The sequence below is a fragment of the Schizosaccharomyces cryophilus genome (genome assembly GCF_000004155.1).
Source record: "Schizosaccharomyces cryophilus OY26 unplaced genomic scaffold supercont4.5, whole genome shotgun sequence".
NCBI classification, from domain to species: Eukaryota; Fungi; Ascomycota; class Schizosaccharomycetes; order Schizosaccharomycetales; family Schizosaccharomycetaceae; genus Schizosaccharomyces; species Schizosaccharomyces cryophilus.
Genome location: NW_013185628.1, coordinates 783,904 through 807,775, shown reverse-complemented (window position 1 = coordinate 807,775; position 23,872 = coordinate 783,904). Strand labels below are relative to the sequence as shown.

At 36.7% G+C, this 23,872-nt stretch overlaps 11 protein-coding genes across 11 annotated transcripts; 4 read left to right on the top strand and 7 right to left on the bottom strand.

The window, feature by feature from the left end:
• The first annotated feature begins 92 nt into the window (after positions 1 to 92).
• SPOG_00530 (TIM22 inner membrane protein import complex subunit Tim40) lies at positions 93 to 1,404 on the top strand. The gene is made up of 2 exons (XM_013168704.1): positions 93 to 420; positions 469 to 1,404. The coding sequence occupies exons 1-2, from the start codon at positions 126 to 128 to the stop codon at positions 1,068 to 1,070; spliced, it is 897 nt and encodes a 298-aa protein (XP_013024158.1). The 5' UTR covers positions 93 to 125; the 3' UTR covers positions 1,071 to 1,404.
• SPOG_00531 (high-mobility group non-histone chromatin protein) lies at positions 1,402 to 2,535 on the bottom strand. The gene is made up of 3 exons (XM_013168705.1): positions 2,338 to 2,535; positions 2,183 to 2,241; positions 1,402 to 2,006 (listed from the first exon to the last, which is right to left on the bottom strand). Exons 1-3 carry the CDS (start codon positions 2,465 to 2,467, stop codon positions 1,878 to 1,880), a joined length of 318 nt encoding a protein of 105 aa, XP_013024159.1. The 5' UTR covers positions 2,468 to 2,535; the 3' UTR covers positions 1,402 to 1,877.
• A 708-nt stretch (positions 2,536 to 3,243) lies between these two features.
• Positions 3,244 to 4,545, bottom strand: SPOG_00532 (La protein). The gene is made up of 2 exons (XM_013168706.1): positions 4,336 to 4,545; positions 3,244 to 4,257 (listed from the first exon to the last, which is right to left on the bottom strand). Exons 1-2 carry the CDS (start codon positions 4,499 to 4,501, stop codon positions 3,446 to 3,448), a joined length of 978 nt encoding a protein of 325 aa, XP_013024160.1. The 5' UTR covers positions 4,502 to 4,545; the 3' UTR covers positions 3,244 to 3,445.
• Positions 4,546 to 4,662: 117 nt separating this feature from the next.
• Positions 4,663 to 6,645, top strand: SPOG_00533 (carboxylic ester hydrolase activity). Its single transcript, XM_013168707.1, has 3 exons — positions 4,663 to 6,229; positions 6,284 to 6,394; positions 6,443 to 6,645. The coding sequence occupies exons 1-3, from the start codon at positions 5,324 to 5,326 to the stop codon at positions 6,482 to 6,484; spliced, it is 1,059 nt and encodes a 352-aa protein (XP_013024161.1). The 5' UTR covers positions 4,663 to 5,323; the 3' UTR covers positions 6,485 to 6,645.
• SPOG_00534 (uncharacterized protein) lies at positions 6,514 to 9,080 on the bottom strand. Its single transcript, XM_013168708.1, has one exon. The coding sequence runs from the start codon at positions 7,705 to 7,707 to the stop codon at positions 6,772 to 6,774; it is 936 nt and encodes a 311-aa protein (XP_013024162.1). The 5' UTR covers positions 7,708 to 9,080; the 3' UTR covers positions 6,514 to 6,771.
• SPOG_00535 (F-box/WD repeat protein Pof1) lies at positions 8,359 to 11,956 on the top strand. Its single transcript, XM_013168709.1, has one exon. The coding sequence runs from the start codon at positions 9,890 to 9,892 to the stop codon at positions 11,540 to 11,542; it is 1,653 nt and encodes a 550-aa protein (XP_013024163.1). The 5' UTR covers positions 8,359 to 9,889; the 3' UTR covers positions 11,543 to 11,956.
• A 254-nt stretch (positions 11,957 to 12,210) lies between these two features.
• SPOG_00536 (SAGA complex subunit Sgf11) lies at positions 12,211 to 14,364 on the top strand. Its single transcript, XM_013168710.1, has 2 exons — positions 12,211 to 12,465; positions 12,545 to 14,364. Exons 1-2 carry the CDS (start codon positions 12,433 to 12,435, stop codon positions 12,869 to 12,871), a joined length of 360 nt encoding a protein of 119 aa, XP_013024164.1. The 5' UTR covers positions 12,211 to 12,432; the 3' UTR covers positions 12,872 to 14,364.
• SPOG_00537 (rho guanine nucleotide exchange factor) lies at positions 13,461 to 14,539 on the bottom strand (the record flags this gene model as incomplete). Its single annotated transcript, XM_013168711.1, has 2 exons — positions 13,461 to 14,252; positions 14,321 to 14,539. 2 exons carry the CDS (start codon positions 14,537 to 14,539, stop codon positions 13,461 to 13,463), a joined length of 1,011 nt encoding a protein of 336 aa, XP_013024165.1.
• Positions 14,540 to 15,188: 649 nt separating this feature from the next.
• Positions 15,189 to 15,990, bottom strand: SPOG_00538 (cyclophilin family peptidyl-prolyl cis-trans isomerase Cyp1; the record flags this gene model as incomplete). The annotated part of the gene is made up of 6 exons (XM_013168712.1): positions 15,189 to 15,353; positions 15,400 to 15,496; positions 15,549 to 15,628; positions 15,760 to 15,813; positions 15,876 to 15,917; positions 15,961 to 15,990. 6 exons carry the CDS (start codon positions 15,988 to 15,990, stop codon positions 15,189 to 15,191), a joined length of 468 nt encoding a protein of 155 aa, XP_013024166.1.
• Positions 15,991 to 16,848: 858 nt separating this feature from the next.
• Positions 16,849 to 19,565, bottom strand: SPOG_00539 (CAMK/CAMKL/GIN4 protein kinase Cdr2). Its single transcript, XM_013168713.1, has 2 exons — positions 19,443 to 19,565; positions 16,849 to 19,202 (listed from the first exon to the last, which is right to left on the bottom strand). Exons 1-2 carry the CDS (start codon positions 19,489 to 19,491, stop codon positions 16,873 to 16,875), a joined length of 2,379 nt encoding a protein of 792 aa, XP_013024167.1. The 5' UTR covers positions 19,492 to 19,565; the 3' UTR covers positions 16,849 to 16,872.
• Positions 19,566 to 19,678: 113 nt separating this feature from the next.
• On the bottom strand, positions 19,679 to 22,389 carry SPOG_00540 (cyclin Pas1). The gene has a single exon (XM_013168714.1). The coding sequence runs from the start codon at positions 21,310 to 21,312 to the stop codon at positions 20,083 to 20,085; it is 1,230 nt and encodes a 409-aa protein (XP_013024168.1). The 5' UTR covers positions 21,313 to 22,389; the 3' UTR covers positions 19,679 to 20,082.
• Between the last annotated feature and the right edge of the window lie 1,483 nt (positions 22,390 to 23,872).

Genomic DNA, 23,872 nt, shown 5'->3' with positions numbered 1-23,872 from the left:
AAGTAATAAAAGCTTCGTTTTATTTGTTCAACTAATCAGAGTAAGTGATAGCTTATATTCTTCTCTTGAGGTATATCGTTGACGTTACTAACCAAGTCTCTACCATAGCAAATTACAGAAAGACCATGTTTCGTGGAAAAGCTCCTTTCCTCCTAAGAACTGCGATCCAAAGAAATTCTGCTTTGGAGAAAAAGTCATTATGTTTAAGTAGCAGCTTTCCAAAACGGTTCAATCAAACGAGTTCAGTTTTCCGAGCAAAAGCTGCTCCTTCATGGAGCCAACTAGCATCCATATTATCAGGGGCAGCCGGTCTATCATTGTTTTTTGGATTTTACCTCAATAAAAAGGTGTTTAATGATTCAAAACCCGACTCAGATAACGGAGCCTATGTTGGAGAGCATGTCCGAACAGAAACTCAGGGTAAGGAGGTTTATATGATTTATTATTTCTTTATTAACAAAATAATAGCTTACAATGAACCGTATATGCAACAACATCGCATTGAAGATTCAATTGAAGCAAAATTAGACGAAAAGAAGAAAGAGATGGTAGAAAAAGCATGGAAACCTAAAACACCAGAAGAACAAAGCAATAATGATCCAAAACAGCTTGACTCTGATGCCAGCGTCTACTCCGATGATGACGTTCCTGAGCAGGAGACTTCGACTGAGCAAGGTAACATAACCAAGCAGCTAGAAGAAGTTGAAGAAGAAGGCAGTGAAGAATCCGCCTTTGATCCTGAAACCGGAGAAATTAACTGGGATTGCCCTTGTTTGGGGGGAATGGCTCATGGTCCCTGTGGGGAAGAGTTCAAGGCCGCCTTTAGTTGCTTTGTCTACTCAAAAAGTGAGCCTAAAGGCATGGAATGTCTTGAAAAATTTCAGGCTATGCAAACCTGTTTCCAACAGCATCCTGATGTCTACAAAGATTTGACTACTGAAAAAGAAGAAGGAGAAAGCAGCGAAGTTCCTGCAAAGGATGCAGCTTCTTCGAATGATAAACCTGTTAGTAACGATGAAGTCAAGGAAATTTCTACTTCAAACACAAGTCCAGCTAAGGATGATTCCTAAGTTCACGAAAAGAGTTTATATACGCCTTGTTGGTGTGGTATTATATACAATGAGTTTTGAAGAAAAAAACAGCGATACGATCATTATGTATTTTCATAGTGTTGAATACATGAAGCTTTAGTATTAGCTTTGCATAAGGGATAGGTGACTATAAACTTTAATAAACAGTATTTTCTTTTCTTGCCATTTAGGAAAACGAGACGCTAAAAATAGCCAACTTTACAGAGTACGACTTATGGTAATGAATGACCGATTGCGCTTTGTTTTACAAGCTAAGTGTCAACAGATTCAGACCGTTGACCATTAGCTTGAGCAATCAACCTATAAGTTTGCAGTACGTATATTGTAATGGTTATTTTCATTGAAGATTCTTTATAGTAGGAGAAAATGAAGGAAACATTACTCATTAGAAGCATAAAAACTAAATTAATATAAACATTCAGGGAGCAATATTCACATAAAATCTGTAAGCAAATCGTAAAAAGTTAACGAGTGAAATGAATTATTCAAACTCATGGGAAAAAAAGAAAACAAAACAGCAACAAATCGAAATAATCTGAAAAAATTGCAGAATGTCGGTCATTCATTCATTTAGGGTAAAAACATTTTCCGGACAATATTGAGTACTCGGCACAAAGAAACGCGAAGAAGATGAAATATAAACAAACAAAGCAAGTAAAATATGCTCTAAAGTGCCATGTAGGACCAATAGGAAATAAAAAAAGTCTAAGATGAATTGATTATAGAGTTCATTAAAAAAGCAAGGGAAAATTATACAATAAATTATAACCGGTAATGAATATAATATTAATCCTCTTTTTCGTCGCTTTGTTCCTTCTTGGCGTTTTTCTTTGCTTCGTTGATGATTTTATTGTCATAATCGCTGCGGTCCCGTTCATAGCGATCTTTGTCTTCGCGTGCTCTTTCTTCGTAAGGCTAATAGTAAAACGTTAGCTAAAAAAACTTGAAAAATATCAAAAGGATTCTCATTTCAAGGATCGCTCTCAAACGATTTGACGAATTGCAAGATTCCACTATTCAAATCCTCTAGTGGCGTAGACTTTTATTCACTGGTGAAATCCCTTTGTAAAGAATTCTTTCATTTTACATACCCTGCGCTTATCTGCTGGCAATTCTTTCCACTTCTTTCCTAAGAGAGAACCAATGCCCCCTGCAACGCGTTAGTTTGACAAATAAACACGAATTTTTCAATATCAATAAAAAGAATTGATGAGAAGACGCTCTGTTCTTCAAATAAGACGCGTACCAAACGAAGCATCAGGGTTTTCGTTCTTTACTTTTTCTCTGTTAGTAATCGAAAAGAACATGAACGCCGACATGTTTCTCTTTGGTGCATTAGGATCCTTTTTTTTGCTAGATTTAGGTGCTCTTGGCATTGTAATTCACGCGTATTTCTGCTTGGGAGGATGAAAATTGTGTAGTAATAGTTGAGTGTAAACAGCACGTAGCATCACCTTTACAAATGTAAGTTCTTTCTTTCCCCACACATTGACGTAAACAAATTAAACTGATTACGATATCATTGCATTTTGTAATCTACATTAATGTCCGCTACAATACCCCACTACCCCACACAAATTCCATCAAGGACTCGCCCCACTTGGATATAGTATGGGGGTTTCACCACAGGTAAGCAACCATGGAATTGTTCTCCCGAAAAACGAGCTTCCATTCTTTTTTCGTAGTGTAATATACTTTTTTTAAAATTTACGTGTACCAATTTTTCCGGGTGAGATATGTTCTTTTACATAACAACGTAAATAGTTTCCTCAGGAGTTTGCCATTAACATCGTTCCACTTCACTAACAAATAAATAAATCTAGTATGCAATAAAATTGAAGAAATGGCTTGCAGAGTTGTAACTATAGCATATGGTGTTCTTTTCATTATTTTCTTTCCTTTTTCTAGGAAAATGGTTGAGTATAGCGATGCCAGAAATGAATATGGTGCCCTTTTTCTTTTGTCAACTTTCAAGTTTTTGAAGGAATTAATCACTTTTCAAATGAAATTTTGCGAAAGTCTGTTTATCGTCTTGCTTAATGAATCTCTTAATGTTGTCAATCACTCTTCATAGCCCTGTTATTTTTTGTAAGGAGCAAATTTGGCAATTCATTGCCAAAATTTATATACAAGGTGAATACTAAATTTAACCTGAAATTTGAGCCTAAACCAAAGTGATGAAATATGTTTCAAGTCGTTCCATACAAAGACGCAATACAGTTTCAAGTCAAGTTCCTCTCGAAACCTTACTTATCTTACTTTTCATTTTCCTGAGTTTCATCCCATACTAACCATTTTATTCCTTAAAATAAAAACTTTTCCAAAAAGATAATAAAACCAGTTTTATCTTTATTTTAGTTAGAAGAAGCAGGAGCGGCTTCTTCTTTTTCGTTGGTGGCAGCTGCAGCCTCTCCCTCGGCCTTGGGTTGTTCAGTAGACTTTTCAGCCTCATTAGAATCTTCAGCCTTCTTGGGTTCTTCAACAGTCTCGGGTTCCTTTGGTTTTTCTTGCTTTTCGGTTTCCTTATAAGCAGTTTTTCCTCTCTTGGGAGCACGCTTGCTGGATCGCTCACGATCCATCATTTTAAAGGCGTCAAAACGTCTGCGTTTGTTGCCAGGCTTAGGAGGATCATTGCGATGCTGTTCAGCCTTCATATCCACGTATTCCTTCTTGGACATGATAGTTAACTCATTTTCATTGAACTTCAATGGAGATCCCTTGACCTTTTCCAAAAAGCCTTTGGCAATTTCGGGAGTCTTGAATTCTACAAAAACACTGCCCTTGAACTTGTTATCGTCATCACGGCGCAAACGAAGAGAAGCAAGTTCACCACCTTCTTTTTCGAAATATCTTTCCAATACAAATTGAGTATCTTCTTGTTCCTCACCAAAGCCCTTGACATACACACTACTTTCCATGGAACGTTGTATAGCAGAAGGATCAGGACGAACGATAGGAACCTTGCGACGAACCTTTTCGCCGGCTTCATCCACTTCAAGTAACTCTGGGCTCTTGCGCAAAGCGGCCACAACGGCTTCTAAGGGCTGATAGCGACGCATACGCTTAAAGGAAGCAATCGTTTGGATAGGAACCCAACCTTGGTTTTTCTGGGAAACAGTCCACAAGAACTTGTCACGAGGCAAGTTGGAGTCAGAAAAGTAAAATTCTACATCGTGTGTTAGTCCGAAATCCGTGCCCATTTTCTAGCGAATTCCTATCAAATGATTTTTGAGTAATAACTTACCCACTTGCTTTAAAACTTCATTTTCATCAAAAGATTCAGCTTTTCCAGAAACGGTTTCAGCTGGCTTTGTAGACTCTGTGGTTTGTTCAGTCTTAGGAACACCTTCTTGAGGTGCTTGATTCTCTACAGCAGCGGTTTGAACTTGTTCTTTTTGTTCGTCAGACATGATTACTATAGTAGCACTGGGCAATTGAATATGGCAGAGAATAGCTTTAGCAACTTCATTCTTTCTCTTCCCAATGCTAACCCTACCCTATTTTGCTCATGTAAACATACACTTGCTTAAAAAAATAGGATAAGTAAAATTTATTCTTTTTGAGTTATTAAACTGAAGGATACAATAAGCAATAAATAGATAAGTACTGTATAAATTAGGTCAAATAATGGAAAAAACAAAAGTTTAAGCATAAACAGATTTTGAATGTGTGCTACGATCTTTTACAGCACATCCTTATTTTATTCATCTGTTTTATATGTATATAATTTTTCTTCTTTTCTTTTTTTTTTTTATGTTTTAAACACGTCCTTTGTCCGTTTACAGAGGTTTCCTTAAAGGCTTTCAAGTTCATTCATCGATTCTCTAACTGTGATGCAAACAAAAGGACTGATTTATATCGATTGAAATAAACTTGTTTAGCAAATCCAACTTGCGGCCTTTTGTCGAGAAATCCACTAGCCACATAACGAACTGAAAATAATACCAAGAAACACTCAGGTTTCCACTTTCGATAGTACATACCCCTAAGGCAAGCAGATATCATTGGAAAAGGAGGTTCTTATTATACTATACTAATTATAAACACTTTATCTCTTGATTTCGAATTGAAAGTTGAGGATCCTAGTTAATTGCAATACAAATTCTGTTCCTGAACGATTTTTTGGAGAATTTACCAATTTCTCAAGTGCGGAGTCGAATTGGTAAATTCTTACTCGTTTTTTTATTTGTTAGAGAAAGAAAGCTTTGTTTACTCACTTCAAACATTCGAGCATGATTGCCCTTTTGTTCTTCCTACTCGGAATAGCTATATTGTTCCTTCTTTCCCTTTATTTACACGATGCCTATCTAGCTGTCAAGTTTCAAATGTATGTGGATCAGCAGAAAGAACAAATGCGTTCTCATTTAAACAAGCAAGCCGATCCCAACTCATTCTTCTTTGCTACAGATTTATCAAAGAACGTAGAAGAGAATTGCCGATTAGATTATCAGTATCAAGTGGCGTATTACTTGCGCACGGCAGCTGACACAAGTTTCGACAAGAATACTGGTCGCTCTTCAAAGACATTTGTCTTCCTTCATGGTTTGGGCGGCCAAATGGCTCAGTTTGAAGGGTTAATCAATCTAATTCCGCCTGAATATACCGTGTTTTCACTGGATTACTGTGGATGCGGACTGTCAAAACGTGCCTTTAATTCCCATTTAGGACGATCACCTCGTGAATTGTCCACGGAGGGATTGACTACAATTGTTGAAAAAGTCATTGAAAAGCATATTTTTCCTTCTGACTCCATTGTACTTGTCGGGCATTCCATGGGTACGAGCATTGCTGCTCGATTAGCCAAAAGGTTGGGAAAAAAATGTGAGGCTCTTGTTTTGCTTGCTCCTAAAAACTGTTTTAACAAAAGTGAACTTGAGTTAGTTCAAAGAATCAAGAAAATCCCTTCACCTATTTTCAGTTTGTACCGACTTTTTGACCGTTTTCAGGGTCTCAAAAGTCCATCGGTGAACCGATGTTTCTCTAGTAAAGCTACTCAGGCTCAACGTGCACAACTTTGGATATGGAATCGTGAAAGTGATACTTATGTATGGAAGATGATGCTGATGGGTATTGAAAGCGTTCTCGCATCTTCCTTTACTTTTCCTTCGGTACCTACTTTAATTATAACAGGCAATGAGGTATGTATTTTTTTTTAAAAAAATAGATTTACTAATAAAGTTTCACATCATCAGGACTCTCTCTCTCCTTCATCAGAAAAGGAACTATATCAAGACATCCAAGGAGACTTTTCTTTTCAAGTTGTTGAAGCAGGACATTGTTTGCTAATGGAAAAACCATACGAGGTAAAGAGATAATTTGCTATATTGTGTGACATATTCTAACGATAATAGATCTACCAGAAAATCCATAACTTTTTACGACTTTCTAGTTAGTTTACTAGATATGACAAACACAAATTCGAGCTCTATTGAAATCGTACTTTATGCTGAAATGAACACATATTAATCCAAAATTATGCCGTTTTGTCTTTTTTTTTATTTCTAGTTTTTTATATATAATAAGATTGGACAAAAAGAATGGTCTTATTTTTGTACGTAAACAAAAGATGAAAAGAAAATGTATCTACATAAAAGCAATAAGTGTTTGAACATATACCACCAGCCTTTGAAAGAAAAAAAAAAAAAAAAAAGTGAAATAATTGAGACGTGGTTGTAATAAATTACCAAGGTAATTTTCCTGAGTAGTATTTAGAACTTTTTGAAGGGCAATATTCAATTAAAGGAATTAGTTCGGGGCATGTAATAAGATAAGAATGTTGTCTTCGATAAGGGTTACGTTCTCTTCTTTTTCGCACCAACAAAGAATGTACACAAGCGTAAGGATCTTCTGTGAAAGGGAGAAGGGCATTATTTTTTTCTGCATCATAGCTAGCTTGAGGGACGCCGCCTTCTGGGTCTATACCAACGAAGTAAAAGTGTTGACTTGGAAAACGAATAGCCTCCCTATGTAAATTTAGGAACCTCTCTCGTTTGAACTCAAAAGAGACAACTGTTATTTTCTCAGGATAATGCCCGGTTACTTCATGAAATCTGGCAATTGAAAAGAGGACGTTTTCTAGGCTATCTCGAGCAAACTCTTCGGTGGTCCTCCGCGATAATAAAAAGGCATCATCATTCATCGACTTGGAAAGTAAGTAATAGGACTGGGCTTCAGAATATGGACCAGCATTTGGACGAGTCTGTCCACCTGAGAAGACTAAAAGTGAAGATTCGTCTTGCTCAAGCAAGTTCAAGCCTTTACGGGCATGTTCTGCAAATACTTTTCCCTCTCCTTTTTGGTATGGCTCTAAAATCCATTCGCTATCCTCTTGTCCCTGAGAAGATCCCCCCAACCAGACAGCGTGTCCAGCAATAATAATTAAGTGATTTAAATTGCTTAAGGGATCAGCTCCCACCAATGGAACAGGAGTGAAGCATTGCGAGGTGTTCAATTTCATAGTTTTAAATGTCATAATTAAAGTCCCAAGTATAATTAGCGATACATAAAAAAATAAGCCAATTCGGGATTTAGGAGAAAAGTAACGCCAAATCCACGATGGAGAAGGATTTTGATTTGCATAGAACGGAAGGTGGATAGTTAATCGTCGATTCAACATAAGGATTTGGTGGAAGACCAACCTTTGCTGTTGACTTTTCAAGTGCTATTGCTTTAAGTGTTCCCTACAGTGGGCTTTTGCCAGTGCACACCACCACTAGGTGAAAGGGTAAAGGATGATGGTGAAGTAACAACACAACTTTCGGTAACACCTGAATTTTAAAACCAGGTAAACAAACCATGCATAATGATTAAGAATTACGCGTTTCATCCTATTCTATTCTAATAAGTGGATTTTCTCTTCTTGCCGAAGATTAACCAAAATCTCTGAAGGATCTTCATTTACGCGTCGTGTTTGGGATGCTTTCAAAAGCAAAGTATCTTGTAGTTGCAACAAATGGATGATGCTATTCATCTGTCGTTTTTTGGCTAACTGATGAAACTTATTCACGATAATATCAAGCTCATCATTTGTATCCCTTTTCAATTCATTAAAAAAAACGAAACAACGCGTCCATGCGTATATAAATAGGTACAAATAATAAGGATTCGAATGAAACTCATTTCTATGGAAACGGAACGAGAGGCTTTATATAGAAAAAATAAAAAATTGATAAAATAAACAATCACTATGTATTTATATATGGGTATATGCTTAGTAAATGCTGTCTCAATTTTTCCTAGATACCTTTCCCTAAAACAAACTCTTGCCCTTCTTCTCCCATGTATTATCTTCAGGAATAAGAAATGAAGAGCAAATGTGCCAGATAGGGGAGATTCAAAGAGGCGAGTAAATAGCTGATAGCCAGCTTGTTTATCGTAAAGAAATAAAAGTATATATATATATATATATATATTTTTTATGACTAGTCCTTTACACTTTATCCTATCATACTTTCTTTTAGTTTATATTGTATTTTAATTTGGTATTTTCTTTCGCTTCTGAAACAAAACCAACGACGGTTTGAATTGCAGTCAAGATTATGCTCTCCACTCTATTCGTTCGTGTATTCCAAGAAGCCCCTCTCCAAGTATGAACGCTTAGTTTCTCTCACATAAGCATTTAGCTTTTTCTATCCGTACTTTTGCCGAAGGGGGCGAAACGCTCATCTCATACAGAAGCACGCATTGCCCCTTCGCGTGATAGAAAACTTATGCTGTATGATTAACACATGCGGCAATCGAAATAACGCCCACACCCATTGCGACTTCTTTTTTTTGAATCTCAGACTCAACTTGAATTAAGTGCTCATTTAAAAACTTAATTTAGCACTTTACGTAATTCGAATGCACGTCTGCGAATTTTAGGTGTACTATGTTGATGAGCTTCTATCAACGATTGCTAAATTACCAATCATGGAATTCGCTATCATTAGATGCCTTTCGTTCAATCATATTCGCACCTATCAATAATTTAATCGTGCTTAATTGCGACGTTTGTTACTTCTAAGAGGAATTTCTGCAATGAAATCCACGGAAGATTGTGCAATTATTTGACTTTTTTCAAAACGAGGTGACGCTTTGAAGTGACCGACAAAATTTGACAGCATTTATGTTACCTTACCCTTTTAAAAGAGTCCCAGGAGGCAACAATGTTACTGGGATCACTCAGTGTTGGGGAATGCCGATTGCTTGATTGTTACCTATCATGTCAGGCAACAACGAGATTATATACAACTCGAGTTCGGCTCAAATTCTCTTGATCCATCATCCACTTTCAGCATTTTGGACTATCGGGTTATACAAATTAATTGATTTGTGGATTATTCCTGAAAACTTCCTTCATCTTACTTGAAAAGATTTATTAAATCTTGCATTTACGGTTTTGCTCTGTAATAGGCAAGACGTATCTGTTTAAAAAGAAGTCTGCCAAAGTCCAAGCTTGTATTCCCCAATTCAGTTTTTTTTTCGTTGAGTTTTTCTTTGTGGAAGGAATTTGATTTCGACTAATCACTTTGAACCTGTGAAATACTAATAATTATCGAATTCTGTTTCTATTTTGTTTTGTTGCAGGCAAATAAACTGATCCTTGGAATCTTGCCTTCTTTGTATTGTGAATGATTGGGATTGATAGAGATACTTAAAAAAGTTTCTTTTATTTTATTCTATCATATCAATTTTTTACGGATCCCAATTATCAAGTATCCTTGTAGTGGTATCTTCTCCAAACATCCGATAGCCTCCGAGTTGTTGGAATTAACGGTTTACGAACAAAAGAAGAAATATTACCATTAATTCTCTTTATGGAAAAAGTCAACGAGGATCTGGTAAAGCTCGATGATACAGGCCGTCGTCGAGTGAATACAATTTGCTCTACATTTTCAGACGCCTCTATACAAGAACGAAAAGTTGCCTTAGAAAATATACTAAATCGCTGCTGTCCTTCTTTGCTATCCTTTGCTTCCAGTACCCTAGATACCCTTGTCCGTCTTGACTTCCTTTCAATTCTCCCTCCTGAAATCTCTTTCCGTATTTTATCCTTTTTAGATGCTCGCAGCCTATGTCAGGCTGCTCAGGTTTGTAGGCAATGGAAGGAGCTTGCTGATGACGATATTATATGGCATCGTATGTGCGAGCAACATATCAATCGAAAATGTGAAAAATGCGGCTGGGGTTTACCTTTGTTAGAACGAAAGCTCCTCTACGCTACCAAGGCATCTATCCAAAAACGCTATGATACTCTTACTAAACGATGTCATCCAGATAGCAATACATCCGGTATTTCCACAAAGCGACTGCGCACCGAACCCGCTCCCTTAATTGATTCGTCAGCAGCCCTCGAAAAGCATAATTCTTTGCCCGAGTTTTCAGAGAAAGCTTCCTCGCCTCCTTTAAAAACACGTCCGTGGAAGGAAGTATATGCAGAGCGCTGTCGAATTGAGTGTAATTGGCGCCATGGTCGATGTCGTCAGGTTATAATAAATGGACACAATGATGGAATCATGTGTTTGCAGCTTCAAAGGAATGTTTTAGCTAGTGGAAGCTATGATGCGACTGTTCGCCTTTGGGACCTTACTACATTTCGCCAAATCGGTCTTTTAGAAGGTCACAGCGGTGGCGTTACCTGCTTACAATTCGATAAATGTAAGCTAATTAGTGGGTCAATGGATAAAACCATTCGAATTTGGAACTATCGTACCGGCGAATGTATATCTACTTTACACGGGCACACCGACACCGTTCTCTCCCTATCTTTTGATTCCACACTTTTAGTGTCGGGCAGTGCAGATCATACCGTAAAGCTATGGCATTTTACCGGAGGAAAACGTATTACTTTAAGAGGTCATACGGGGCCAGTGAATTCTGTGCGTATCCATCGCGAGTTAGGTCTCGTTTTCTCCGCATCGGATGACTGTTCAATTAAAGTGTGGTCTCTAGAAACAAATATGTGTTTATACACTTTCAATGCTCACATAGGACCTGTCCAAAGCTTAGCGTTGACAGGCAATCGGTTGTTCTCTTGTGCTTTAGATGGTACAATTAAACAATGGGATATTGAAAAGTGGAAATGTGTTCACACTTTGTTTGGTCATATAGAGGGCGTATGGGAGATTGCTTCGGATCAACTACGTCTTGTCTCTGGTGCACATGATGGAGCAGTCAAAGTCTGGGAAGCTTGTCAATGTGTTCAGACGCTGAGAAGTAATTCTGGACCTGTGACTTCTGTGGCTTTGGGAGATTGCGAGGTAATAAGTGGCTCAGAGGATGGAAAGATTCATCTATGGTTATTTAATAACTTGATCGATGACGCTAACAGTTTTAAAATATGTCCATCCACTATTAATAATGCCAATGATTCCATTGTGCGTAGTCCCACAGCAATAATCCAGACTGTGCCTGATGAGCATAATGGTTACTCAATATCTGAAGTTCCCGCTGATGTTGTTGGTTTTTAGCGTGAATGATTAATTTGAATATCCAGAAGGCTGAGCTTATGGAAAAAAAGATCATATGTTATGGTATATGTTTACTTTCTTTTGTTGCTTCGTGTGTGATCTATAATTTGCAAACATTTCATTCCCAAATGATTATGTTCCTAATCTATTCTATATAATGTCGTTCATTTGTTGCTTTAGACATAATTGTTTTACTTGCTTTTGCCATTTTAATGCTGTCTATACTTTATGTTGGTTGACTCTTCAACATTCTATTATTTATTTGGAAGAGTCGATTATGTTGTTTGTCATTATAATTTTATTTTATTTCATTTTCCTTTTTATCTGTTTTGGTAAGCACGAGTCTGTATTTTAATTGCTTTTTTTAATAAAATCATAGAAATTTAGACCTATAAAAGAAACACTGTAAGGTGCTTATAATAAATATACAAATGAAAATTAAGTCTTGAGACTTCAGCAAGTTTTCTTTTTGTAAGAGAAAAATACCAAAACCATCTTCGGTAGCTCGTTTCTAGAGAAGTTTGGTTTATTTGAATGCTTGATTATAGCACCGTTTTTCGACTTTTGAGTTTTTCTTTTTGATTTTTATTGCTGTTTACTTTGAAACGAATTTTTGAAAAGTCTTGATCTGATACAAAATTTCAATTATAAAGTATTTCTTACCAATCGTTATTTTTTCAAGAAACTGAAATCACTATTTATCCGACTCTGAAATTATACTAAACTAAACTAAAGAAAAAGACAATAAATTAAAAGAAAACGATTAAATACATATACCTGGCTCATTTTTGGTTCTTTTATGGTTTGTTTTTCGCAACGATCTTGCTCGATTCATCTATTTACAATAAAAACCACCGACTGAAATCTTCCTTAAGCGATTGAGGATCACTATGACTATGCAACCTGTCTCTCTTGCAGCAATCGTAAGTTATCGCTAGATGGAATTGATTTTATTCTCATTATAGTTTATATCCTTGATGTCTCTAACATTTCTAAATTTAGTCTTGTTCTATATTTGAAGACTTACTTCGAGATTATACTCATGAATTAACTCAAAGGATCCATAGAATGAGTAAGCTTGCATTACAAAAGTGCCAGAGATGTAATACTTATTGCCGACAACATTGTACCAAACCTGGTTTCGATATTTATGCAAACAATATCCAAACACCCTCTAGCATACCATATTATCAATGTCTTTCTTGCCGGCGTGAAATAGCAGCTTCCCGATATGCAGCACATATGGAAAAGTGTAAAGGTCGGTCACTTTCATCAGCTACATCTTATGCTAGTCTTCTTGATGGAGATAATTCTAATGACGAGGATTAAATAATTTTTTATGATAATAATGGGGTTTGTAGGGCGATGAAGGGTATGGCCGTTTTTGTCAAGAAAAAAGAACGAGAACGGGGAAACAAAAATAAATTAGAATAGTCAGGATTCATGATTTTACTGCTTATTTCGAACCACCTTTCGAAGACGCCAGTGAAAAGTCATGTATGAATGTTTATTGTTCCGACGAGCTAGTTAGTTTAAATTAGTAACAGAGAAAAAAATTTATGAGATATTAGGAAACGACAGATTTTTATTAAGGAAGCAACTAGCAAAGGATTGAGAGACGTTAAGGAAAAAGGAAACGAAAGAAAGGTAAATTTGAAACGGCTAACATAGCTTTGATGGATATAATGATTTGTAAGTTGTTTCATCCTTTCTTTTAGAGGAAAAAGAAAAGAAAAGAAAAGTAATAATACAGCCAAGAAGTAAGTAACAATAAATAGGTTCAAAAGCTGTAAAAATCAGCAACAGTCAGTTCTTACTTTCACTTCAGATAAGGAAAACTTCAAAAAATAAAAGAAATAAAAAATAAAAAAGGAAAAAGGAAATGTTCCTGAAAAATGTTTCATCGGTTCATTAGGTTTTAGAAGAAGTTATTTGATTTTGGGCTATCAAGTTTACTTCTCTGTTGATACCATTTCAGAAAAACAGATGCGCCCAAGGTATGCAAGGCTAAATGTCGTTTTAACAGCTGGCCCTTCAATGTAAGGGTAACCACTACTACAGACAAGGATATTTGTGACACGTATAAACACTGCTCAATAGAGATGGGCGTCATCTCTTTCGTGTCTAAGAGCTTTGTCCAAACAATTAATCCATCATCGCAAAAGACGCATGCATTAAAGTCATAAACTTTAGGTTTAGCGACGACTATCAGTCCTTTAAATCGAATATGACGAGGAATATCAAGTGCGATGCCTTGGTTTCTGCAAAGATCCTTTAGAAGATGGTTACCTTCATCACGGCCTTTTTCTTCGTCTATAAATGTGCATAACTGTTTAAACCCTTCTAATGCTTGCACGAACATATACAAATTTTTTTCCAACCAAGGGTGCTTTTGAAGTAATTTACAAATTCGAGCTAGATGCATGGGGTATCGCAACAAATGTTGCAGTGGAATAAGCAACCGATTTCCGCAAATGGTATATGGAGAAGCAGCTTTCTCTACTTCATATATTCCAGCCAAGTTGATCGTGTACATCTGATACACATCACGAAACACTGGTAAATATTTTAGAAGAAGCAAGACTGGTGATCTAGTAATTAGCATTTCGCCATGTAAAATACCATGAAACCGAGTCAACGTTTTTACACATGTGCAGATTCCTATTGCTTCTTGGCTCAAGCTTTGGCTCTCAATTGGAAGTATGATTTCCTAAACAAAAATACAATGTTAGTAAGTATGTTTAACGTCAGCTGCAAGCAAAAATCTCTCTTAATTACGTTTAATATCTTCTTTAGTTCTAATACATATTTTAACTCTGTGCTAGTCAATTCTTTTAAAATACTCGCATATTCTGTGTAAGGTGTTTTTACACTGTTCGCTTCAATAAAAGCATGAGAACCAGTATCTTTCTGTATATTATTATTTTTTATTTCTTTTTGGAAGGATTTTCCTCGTGTCAACGAGCGAAAAAGGTGGATTCCTTCCAAAAATGCCATCTTGCATGTAAATAGAAACGCAGAAACATTCTCAGCAGCTGCCAAACATTACTATTTAAGGAGGTTCCTTCGAATACGGTAAATACAGATTCCTGGAATTCTTACAAAAATGTGAGAAATTAGAAGATTGGCATGGATAGGGTCTTGAATATCAGCGGCCATTTCTATTCTTTAAAGCGAGATGGCCTCCGGAAACGAGGACCTTTGAGATCATTGGTCGAAACTTTCGATAAAAAAGCAGCTGTAGTAAACATAGAAGGAAACGGCAGAATTGCAAGAACAAAGAGAGACCTTGAGAGTAATTTCAAGTTTTTACTTTCTAATTCTTCCTTCCAGCTCCTACTGAAAAAGGGCAGGTCAACATGCTTGAGCATCTGTGTGATAGAAATCGGTTTTAGACTAAATACCAAGGGAAAAAAAAGGTTGAAACACCAAATCAAATTTATTCAGCTTTTGAATGAATTTCAGAAATATCCATATCCCTGCATTCCCGGTAATGCAAATTAAAAAAAGATGGCATTCTGACTTTTTCGAATTTTTAGATACAACCTGAGATGGGACAAATATTGAGAAAGTTATCATATTTCCATTTATTGGGTTTAAAAGTCAGAAAAATGGAACCGTAAACACAGAAAGCGCTTCTCTTACTTCAAAGAGCGATGGCTTTTAAAATTCGTACTTGTTCAATAGGACGGTCAGAGGAATCCGTTCGAACAAGACCCATTCTTTTGCAAACACCGAGTCCACTTTGAACTCGCCCGAATATAGTGTGTTTACCATTCAACCAAGGTGTGGGTGCCAATGTAATGAAAAACTGCTGGTTAGTACGAAGTAGAGTGATATTAAAAAAATAAGCATACTTGAGATCCATTCGTATTTGGTCCAGCATTTGCCATGGATAAAATACCCGCTCCCGTATGGTGCAATTCAGGATGAATCTCATCCTCAAATGAATCTCTAATCTGTGAGAAAAAAATACATAGCAAATAAAACATTTAAAAAAACTTACCCATAAATAGAAGTACCGCCTCGACCAGTGCCAGTAGGATCTCCGCCTTGAATCATAAAATCAGGAATTATTCTATGGAACTGAGTCCACGTTAGCTACTTCATAAAAGATCATTCACACAAGAGAAAGAAAGAACTGACAGGCTATATAACCCATGTTTGTATTCTCCATGATCATCCCTATAAACGAAATCCTTCGCTTGCATACGTACAAGAACACCATCATAATATCCTTCTTTTGCTAAAGTATAAAAGTTTTGACAAGTCTTTCCAAAGTTAGTTCCCTAAATACAAATCATAAAAAGTATCTAATTTCCATCATTCATACTTTTGGAGCGTGCTCAGTGTAAAGCTCAAACAAAATTTTTCCCTACAGAAATGTTAGACAAGTTCGATCAATGTATTGATCTTACTAAACTTGTTTGTAATTCTACTTGAGTCATCTTTACAAGTTTACTCACTAAGACTTGAAATGGATTTTATCAAGTGTTTTTAGACTTGAGATGAAATAGTAAGTGTGGGTGTACGCACTTATAGTGAAACTTTGGTAATAAACTAGAATAAAAGACATAGCTTTTTTCTTCTTTTCGTAATGTTTCAGTAATTCTTTACTTGTAGATCATTACTATACACCTACAAATTCTGAAGCTACTAGCTTTTTGTTACCCTTTGACAGACACCAGCATATACTCAAACCCTACCTTCTTGAGCATGTATATGTAAGATTTAGTATATAAGGGAAGGTAAAATTCTTATTTCAAACATTTATATAGTTTAACATCCGTTTTATTAAAAATTATAACAGTAAATAAATCCTTAGTGATGAACGAGAAGTTATTCTTAAAACCATCGGTAGCAAGAAATAAAAGACGAAAAGGAAATAGTGGTTAGAGGGTAAAAAGGTAAAAAAAAAAAAAAAAAAAAAAATAAACAAAAAGACTGCAAAGCAAAAAGTAAAAGAGAGCTCCATTGTGAATCTTAAAAAAGCGAGAGTATTCTCAAGGTTCTTCATCGATTACATTATAATAAAAAAGAAGGTTCTTATATTGTATTCAACTGTGTCGAAAACGGAGAATGAAGTGAAGAAAACGATTCAAAACCTAACAGCCAACAAACGGCGAGTGTTAATCCGATCCAAAATTACATTGCAAAAAATTATTGTAGTTGGTTCCCAAAAAGCAACAAAAAAGGGTTATAAAGGGAATACCTGGTTCACGTCAACTCGTACCATAGAAATTATAAGCGAAAACTAAGAGATTAAAAGAACGACAAACGTATGGAGGAGTCAAATCGTAAATTCTGTAGTATGATAAAAAAAGGAATTTTCAACTTTGAATAGACTGGCGTTGACGAAAAGCAGCAAAAGGACTGTTCGTTACACTAAATCTCGAAGATGGACGAGGGGCAACAGATTGAAAATAAGAAGGCTCTAGATTATCTATAAATCCCTTATCTTCGAAAATTAGTTGAAATTCAGTGGCTAAGTGGTCAAATGTGGAAGAAGAACCACTTTCCAAAACAAATACGGCTTGAGAACCAAAATATTCAGTAAGGACAGAAACTCGAAATCTTAATCCCTTGAGGTTAAGGGAGTTCTGACGTTTTATACGAGCACTGATCGAAACGCTCACTGCATCATAAAAAATATCAGCAATACCAACTCCCAGCAACTGCCAGCGTCTAAGAACTTCAAGGATTTCGTACTCAAGTTCAGCTGCACTAAGGCTGGCATAAATGCACTTGCAAGACGGCTCGCTACTGAAAAGCCTTCTTAAGAATGATCTCTTAGGTTGAAATGGAGACCCAGAAAGCTTCTTTTGAGAAGCTGATTGAGTAAATAGTGACTGGCGGCGTTGCTTAGGAACATTGATATAGTCATAACTTCCCATAGAGGAAACCATGTCCACAGGAACCATGCGTTCACCGCTGGGTGTACGAACTCTGCGAGACGCTGCGTAATGGGGATTAGTTAGTGGTTGATTATGAGCATAATTTTCGTTAGATGGAGTTGAGTCTGGAAGAACTTGGAAGCGAGCTGTTTTCGAATTGCCAGAGTTAGCAGCTGAATAACCCATGGGTGTTTTATTGTTATACTCCGACAACCTGGAAACGACACGTCTCTTAGGAGGACCCATGTCACCTGAACCATTAACATATGAAAAAGGGGTGCCAGACTTTAATTGTAATTCAGATTCGTTTCCTGGAAAGTCATTAGACATGTCTAGAGAGACAGCTCGGCGATTACCGGAACTCTCGGGGTCACTATTTGGAACGGCAAAGGGATGCTGCACGTTCGTAGTCGAACGCAAACTTGGTATTACTGGAGGAATGTGAGAATATTGAGTAGCCAGACCAGGTGTTACAGATTTAGGAATTTGCGGCATAGCGGAAGTAGAGGTAGCGGGGCGGTGAAAGAAAGAAGACTGATTATTGAGAGTATAAGGATATTTAACTCCAGCACTAGCCATGGACGGAAAAAAAGGGGAGGCAGAAGTTGCTGGACGTGATATGGGATCGGCAACGTAAGTAGCGGGAAATAGGGTTGATGATGGACCTTGAACTACTTTTTCAGTTTCATTTCTGTTCTTGTCTTCCTCATCAACGATATAATTTTTTGCGGCCTCTGTACCAAGTAAGTCATTGACGACAGCACGATTGCGATCAATAGCAGCGGTAGAAGGGGGATGCAAGTGCCGGCTCAGCAGCGTGTATAAGGTCTTCTCGAGAAGAGGTGATTGTGAAGCCAAACTTTCATATAAAGACATAGGATTTTCTGAACAACAAAAAAGTAAAGAAAGATGTTGTACAATGAGAGGGTCAACAGGTTGAATAGGTGCTGATACGATAGGTATAGAAATATTGGGCTTGGCTAAATAGCTGACGAAGGGATGTTCACGAATCTGTTCCATAGTCATTCGAGTAGAAGGATTCACGTCAAGCATACGATATAGTAAGTGTTGGGCTTGAGGGGAAATGTCACTCGGCATTTCAAAATGGCCATCACAAACCTTCAAGAGTAAAGAGCGTATATTATCATCGTCAAACGGTAATCGACCAGTTAACAAAGCAAACAGTATCACACCACAAGACCAAATGTCACTTGCGCAACCATTATATGGGCGTCCCATGATGATTTCAGGGGAGGCGTAATGTGGAGAGCCACAAGATGTTTGCAACAATTTACCAGGTTGTTGAACGGAAGCCATCCCGAATTCTGCAATCTTAATAGAACCATGGGCGTCTAAAAATAAATTTTCTGGTTTAAGATCCCGATGACAGATATGAAGTTTATGACAATATTCTAAACCGTAAAGAATCTGCCACAAAAACTTTGCTGCAGTTTCTTCAGAGAAGCTTCCTTTTCGGAGCATACAGTCAAAAAGCTCTCCTCCTGGCATGTACTCAACAACAACATAGAGTTGGTCTTGTTGGGTAATAACATCGATAAGCTGTAAGACATTGGGATGTTCAATCAATCGCAGCAAGACAAGCTCACTTTCTATGCTTGTCTGCTGGCTTGGCGTATATTGAGACCATCCCAATAATGGTTTGACGACCGCAAGCTGCCCAGTCTGCTTGTGCTTCGCCAAGCGAGTACTGTTTTGCCTTTCTGATCCCAAGGAAAGACCAAGCTCCCAAGGTCCAACTTCAGAAACTGTGTTCATACAATAGAGTTACAAGCCAAAAACAGGAAAACTGGGGATCAAGTTGGTGCAGGGGGTATTGGGGAAAGGTAACTTTGCAAGGATACGTGAAGTATCTCCTATTAATAGAGGTCTCCGTGCTGCTCCCTAAATAATCCATATGAAAAAAAAAAAAACGAAAAAGATGTATTTTATATTTTATTGATTTAATCAAATCAATCAACACATTCTTGTATAGAAATTGCCCTTACTTTTTGACTTGGAAGAAAAGGTCTTCTTTTGAAGTTCGTACATTTGCATTTTAAGCAAAATCTAGAGCCTTATAAAGTTTGCTACTAACATGTTTGTTGCTACCGTATCCTGTTGTTCAAGCTACTGTGTCATTAGGGGTACGACTTTTGTTTGTTTACAGTTCGAAAACCAACAATACGCCAGAATGGGATATTGGACCCTCTTACCATTAGTACTCAAGAGGTTTTTTTTTTTTTTCAGCTTAAATGAGTAAGTTTCATTCGTAATGACGATAGTTGTTAATGTTGGGCAACCTGATAAAGGCTTACTATTCTTCTATTGTACTATGGAAAAGGGAAACAAAAAGAAAGAAAATGTAATAAAATCATAAAATAGTCCTTGTTTTGAAAAAAACACATGGCTAAAAAATAAAGATAAAAACGAAAAAAGAAAAGAAAATAACAAAGTCCCTATTCCAAGTTATATGCTGTCTAAGCACATAAATATATACACATATACAAACGTATTTCGACATAGAGTTCAGTAAAAAGTATATGAAATAACCTAATAAGGAGAGAAGATTAAAGGTTTTCTATAATTAAAAAGGAAGACGTATGAATTTTGAAAACTTATACATGTAACAAACCAAGCAATTCTTCATCAAACGAGACGATTGCGCTTTACAGATGGAACACTTGGAGAAATAGTAATGACATCGTTGAAAGGCCTTTTCTGCTGCGATATTAACATAGGAATGCTCACTTTTTTAACTGGAACTGCTGAGTGGGCGGTCACAGGCTCTGGCATTATTTTAGAAAAAGGGCCATTTCTATCATTATGAAACGTAGAAGGAAGAGGATGTACATGAGATGTGTTGAATGGAAGGGGTGCCATTGGTTGAGCTGACGAAAGGGGAGTTTCTATCAGAAAGCTTTCAGGTTGCACTGGTCTGTATGACATAGGCTGGGGAGAGGACGGGGTGGGTGGTAAATTTGGTTGTCTGACAAAAGGTGTTTGAGCAGGCATGGCAAACTGAGTGGGCGCATTTACATTCGGTCGACTCAACCATCTTGGGCAAGTGGGATAGTTAGCAGGGATAGGAGGTTGAATAGCAGACGTCTGTAGGCCATAGTTAGGAGCAATAAAGTTGGTACTTGGACTGAACTGGTCCATAATGGGAGTTGATGAGGGACTTGTGGAGGTAGAGCTCTCCGGCGAAGTTGGGACTTGTTGAGAAAAGCACGTATTCATGCGATGCATGGCTGCCATCCGGTTGTTCATCCTTTGCTGGGCAATCTTTGTGATATAAGCAATGGAGAGAAAATCGTTTAAAGAAGAGTGAATATTGGAAAACAAAGATATCCAATAAGGCGAAAACTTGCGAAAATCCAAAGGAGGGTCAGCAGAGTTTGACAAGCAAGAAGTTGCTTGCATGCAACATTCACCAATCAATAAAGACCAGCGTGCAAACACATGTTTAGCAACAAGAAGGCGATAATCAATGCCTTGGTAAAATAAGCGCTCAAGGATAAGCAGTTTATCAACGGGTAATTGAGAAAGTCTAGACCAGGCGCGGTTGCTAAAGCTACGGTCATGTAGAAATTTGGTTGCTGCTATCAAGCAAACCAAAAACAGACGACGACCGCAAAGTAAAGGGATGTACTTTTCGGGTTCAACAAAAGCCCGTTCACGAAAGCTTATAAAGTAGTATAAAGCAAGTATCAGAGTGGTGTAATCGGTATGACTACGACGAATGGTTTCGTATAAGAACTGATTCAAAGGCAATGTGTGTGAATGAAAAGGCTGGTTCGCCTTTTGAGCAAGCGGATAGATAGACAGGATAACAGTAGAAAAAGCATCAAGCAAAGCTCGAATATTGATTTTAGACATTTTGCGAAAAAAAAAAGAAACCAAGAAACTAGAAGTTTATTAAAAAAAAGATGCCGTGAAAATAAGAGGAAACAAAGCGAATTAGAATAGACAAAAAAAAAAGAAAATGTATCCCTTTTGAACCAATACTAACTCTTGAACAAAATATCGAGAAACTTATTAAGAATGCAAAAAGCCACGTGGTTTTAAAGGAGAACAGAGTTTATGGAGAATCGTAGTTGCGTTCGAAAATAACTAACAAAAGAGACGTCAAGTGTAAGAGTATAGCACACTCCTGAAACAGAAATCGGGGAAAAGTTTAGAAGAGAACCATGACGGAGATTCGAATGAACATACACGATAAGTCAAAATAAGGGAGCTGATGAAAAAAGGAAAAATAAAACCTAGATTTTTGGCAAAGAAACAAGGGAAATGTGTGGGAAAGTAAGAAAAGACGACTACAAAACCTTTGAGGTATGTATCAATCCAGAAGCGACCAGAGAGATGCTTACACAAAAAAGAACAAGTATAGGCCAACAGAGAAAGAATAGAAACAAAAAAGGAAAAGAAAAAGAAAAAGAAAGAGGAATGAAAATGCGAAACAAACGAATGTAAGAAATTAAGTAGGAATAGAAATAATAAATATAAGAAACAAATAAATAAAAAGGAGCAAAGAGGCAACAAAAAAAAAGTGGAGACAAAGAAGTGAGTTTTCAAAGTTTAGTTGAAGAACCAATGAAAGCCTTTTTTAAATTCCTTTGAACAGAATAAGACAAAGGAAGAAGACGAAAAAAAAAAAAGAAGTAGAAAAAGAAGTGAAATGAAATGAAAGAAAAGTAAATAAGAAGATAAGGATAAACTGGACCTTCTTTTATACAAAATGAAGAAGGAAAAATAAAAAAGATAAAAAAAGGAGACCAATGAATCCTTTTACACCAAATGTGATGTTTATTCGATCTTAGTAAAAAGATGTGTTGTCGCTTTCTAACAAGAGGAAGAAGAGACAAACAAATTCAAATCACCACACCACCAACGGGAATATGAAACGTATATGCCAATAGCGGAATGAAGGTAAAAATTCACACCGAGAAAGAAAACCCGAATTGCCGAAGACAAAACAAAAAAAAAAAAAAAAGTGAAGAGGTACACTAATAAGGAAACAGCCCGAAAACAATAGAAAAATGCAGACGGATAGAAAGACAAGGAGAAAGCAACTCAATTCACCAAGAAGAACAAAAAGTAAAGAAAAATTTGAAAGTATATAGAAATAAAAATATTATAATATAATAATATGAAGGACAAGTATAATTAGTGAATGTTGAACGAGAAGATATAGAAAAAGGTCGGACGAAAAGGTGTGTATATATATATATGACTTAAGCAGAGGATAAGAGAGGAAAAGGAAGTAATGACAGAATAAACAAGTGCTGGTAAAAGCAAGTGAATTGAAAGTGGAAAAAGGTGAAGAGATATGAAGAAAAAGTTAGGAATAAGCTGCTTCAACAAGCCTTTAAATATGCAATTCCAAAACTCGGTAAAGGTGATGTGATAGATGGACTTAATTATGATTATGATTATGATTGTGATGAGATAAAATATCAACCAATATGTATCCCGAGCTCCCCCACTAGGGTAGAAAGATGGAAAGAAGTAACAATGGGCGGAGGCAAGGGAGGAGAATTAGAGGAGGAGCATGTTTCGATGCAAGATGGGTGTGGGGGATTGGAGAGAACACCTTGTTAATTATCAAATGATTTTTTAAGAAGCGATCGAGTGAACTAATTTCAATTAAAAACAATGTTTTCATAGACCATCGTTTTTTAACAATTCTTTCGTAACCCGATTCTTGTTTGTTTTTCTGCTGACCATCTCTTTTGACCGCTTGTCTTTTTTTATCGTTTGCTTAGTTGACCATGATAACGCCAGTGTCGGTCGATGGATTTGCAGGATTTCACGGTTGCGTTTTTCGCGGGGAATTGCCAAAACCTTGTGACGGATCAAATGACAAGGGAATTATTTCCTTCTGCACAACTCCGCCGGCATGATAATTTCGTGTAAATAAACATTGAAAACTATACAGAAGTAAAAATTAATAAAGTAAAGATAGAAGAATTTGATAACAAAAAAGAAAAAATTTGATTCCAATAATTCTCAAAAAACCCCCCGTGGCTACGACCTTTGTTTATAAATCAAACAAGAATTCCCTCTCCATTAAAGTATGGTTCCATTGTTTAATTGATGCTTTTCGTTGCTGTTTGTTTTCATTTTTGATAATGCAATTCATGTACTTTTTGAAACTCTGATCATCTAGATATTGATTTTTTGTTCTTGTAACCTTGTTTCCAAGCCAATCGTAATTTCATCAATTCAGTACCGTAAAGGCAAACTCTTTGTCTATGATTCTCTAAGACTTTTCTATTTGATTGACTGTTTGATTCCTCTATAGGAATGGAGGAATGATCATTCTTGTAATTCTGGAACAGTTGTGAATCTTGCGCTATCTTACCATTCTTAGTCATAAAAAAAAAAAAAAAAAAGTTAGAATATAGAAAATTTNTNTNTCTTCTCTTCTNTNTATAGT

Bases quoted from the DNA above. Each gene is read 5' to 3' on its own strand.
- SPOG_00530 (XM_013168704.1), top strand. From the start codon at position 126: ATGTTTCGTGGAAAAGCTCCTTTCCTCCTAAGAACTGCGATCCAAAGA. The intron at 421-468 runs GTAAGGAGGTTT...ACAAAATAATAG, and splicing joins TGTCCGAACAGAAACTCAGG to CTTACAATGAACCGTATATG.
- SPOG_00531 (XM_013168705.1), bottom strand. From the start codon at position 2,467: ATGCCAAGAGCACCTAAATCTAGCAAAAAAAAGGATCCTAATGCACCA. The intron at 2,242-2,337 runs GTACGCGTCTTA...AACGCGTTGCAG, and splicing joins AAACCCTGATGCTTCGTTTG to GGGGCATTGGTTCTCTCTTA. The intron at 2,007-2,182 runs GTATGTAAAATG...TTTTACTATTAG, and splicing joins TGCCAGCAGATAAGCGCAGG to CCTTACGAAGAAAGAGCACG.
- SPOG_00532 (XM_013168706.1), bottom strand. From the start codon at position 4,501: ATGTCTGACGAACAAAAAGAACAAGTTCAAACCGCTGCTGTAGAGAAT. The intron at 4,258-4,335 runs GTAAGTTATTAC...CACACGATGTAG, and splicing joins TGAAGTTTTAAAGCAAGTGG to AATTTTACTTTTCTGACTCC.
- SPOG_00533 (XM_013168707.1), top strand. From the start codon at position 5,324: ATGATTGCCCTTTTGTTCTTCCTACTCGGAATAGCTATATTGTTCCTT. The intron at 6,230-6,283 runs GTATGTATTTTT...TCACATCATCAG, and splicing joins TAATTATAACAGGCAATGAG to GACTCTCTCTCTCCTTCATC. The intron at 6,395-6,442 runs GTAAAGAGATAA...TAACGATAATAG, and splicing joins TAATGGAAAAACCATACGAG to ATCTACCAGAAAATCCATAA.
- SPOG_00534 (XM_013168708.1), bottom strand. From the start codon at position 7,707: ATGTTGAATCGACGATTAACTATCCACCTTCCGTTCTATGCAAATCAA.
- SPOG_00535 (XM_013168709.1), top strand. From the start codon at position 9,890: ATGGAAAAAGTCAACGAGGATCTGGTAAAGCTCGATGATACAGGCCGT.
- SPOG_00536 (XM_013168710.1), top strand. From the start codon at position 12,433: ATGACTATGCAACCTGTCTCTCTTGCAGCAATC. The intron at 12,466-12,544 runs GTAAGTTATCGC...TTCTAAATTTAG, and splicing joins CTGTCTCTCTTGCAGCAATC to TCTTGTTCTATATTTGAAGA.
- SPOG_00539 (XM_013168713.1), bottom strand. From the start codon at position 19,491: ATGCAAATGTACGAACTTCAAAAGAAGACCTTTTCTTCCAAGTCAAAA. The intron at 19,203-19,442 runs GTAAGGGCAATT...GTATGAACACAG, and splicing joins CTTTTCTTCCAAGTCAAAAA to TTTCTGAAGTTGGACCTTGG.
- SPOG_00540 (XM_013168714.1), bottom strand. From the start codon at position 21,312: ATGTCTAAAATCAATATTCGAGCTTTGCTTGATGCTTTTTCTACTGTT.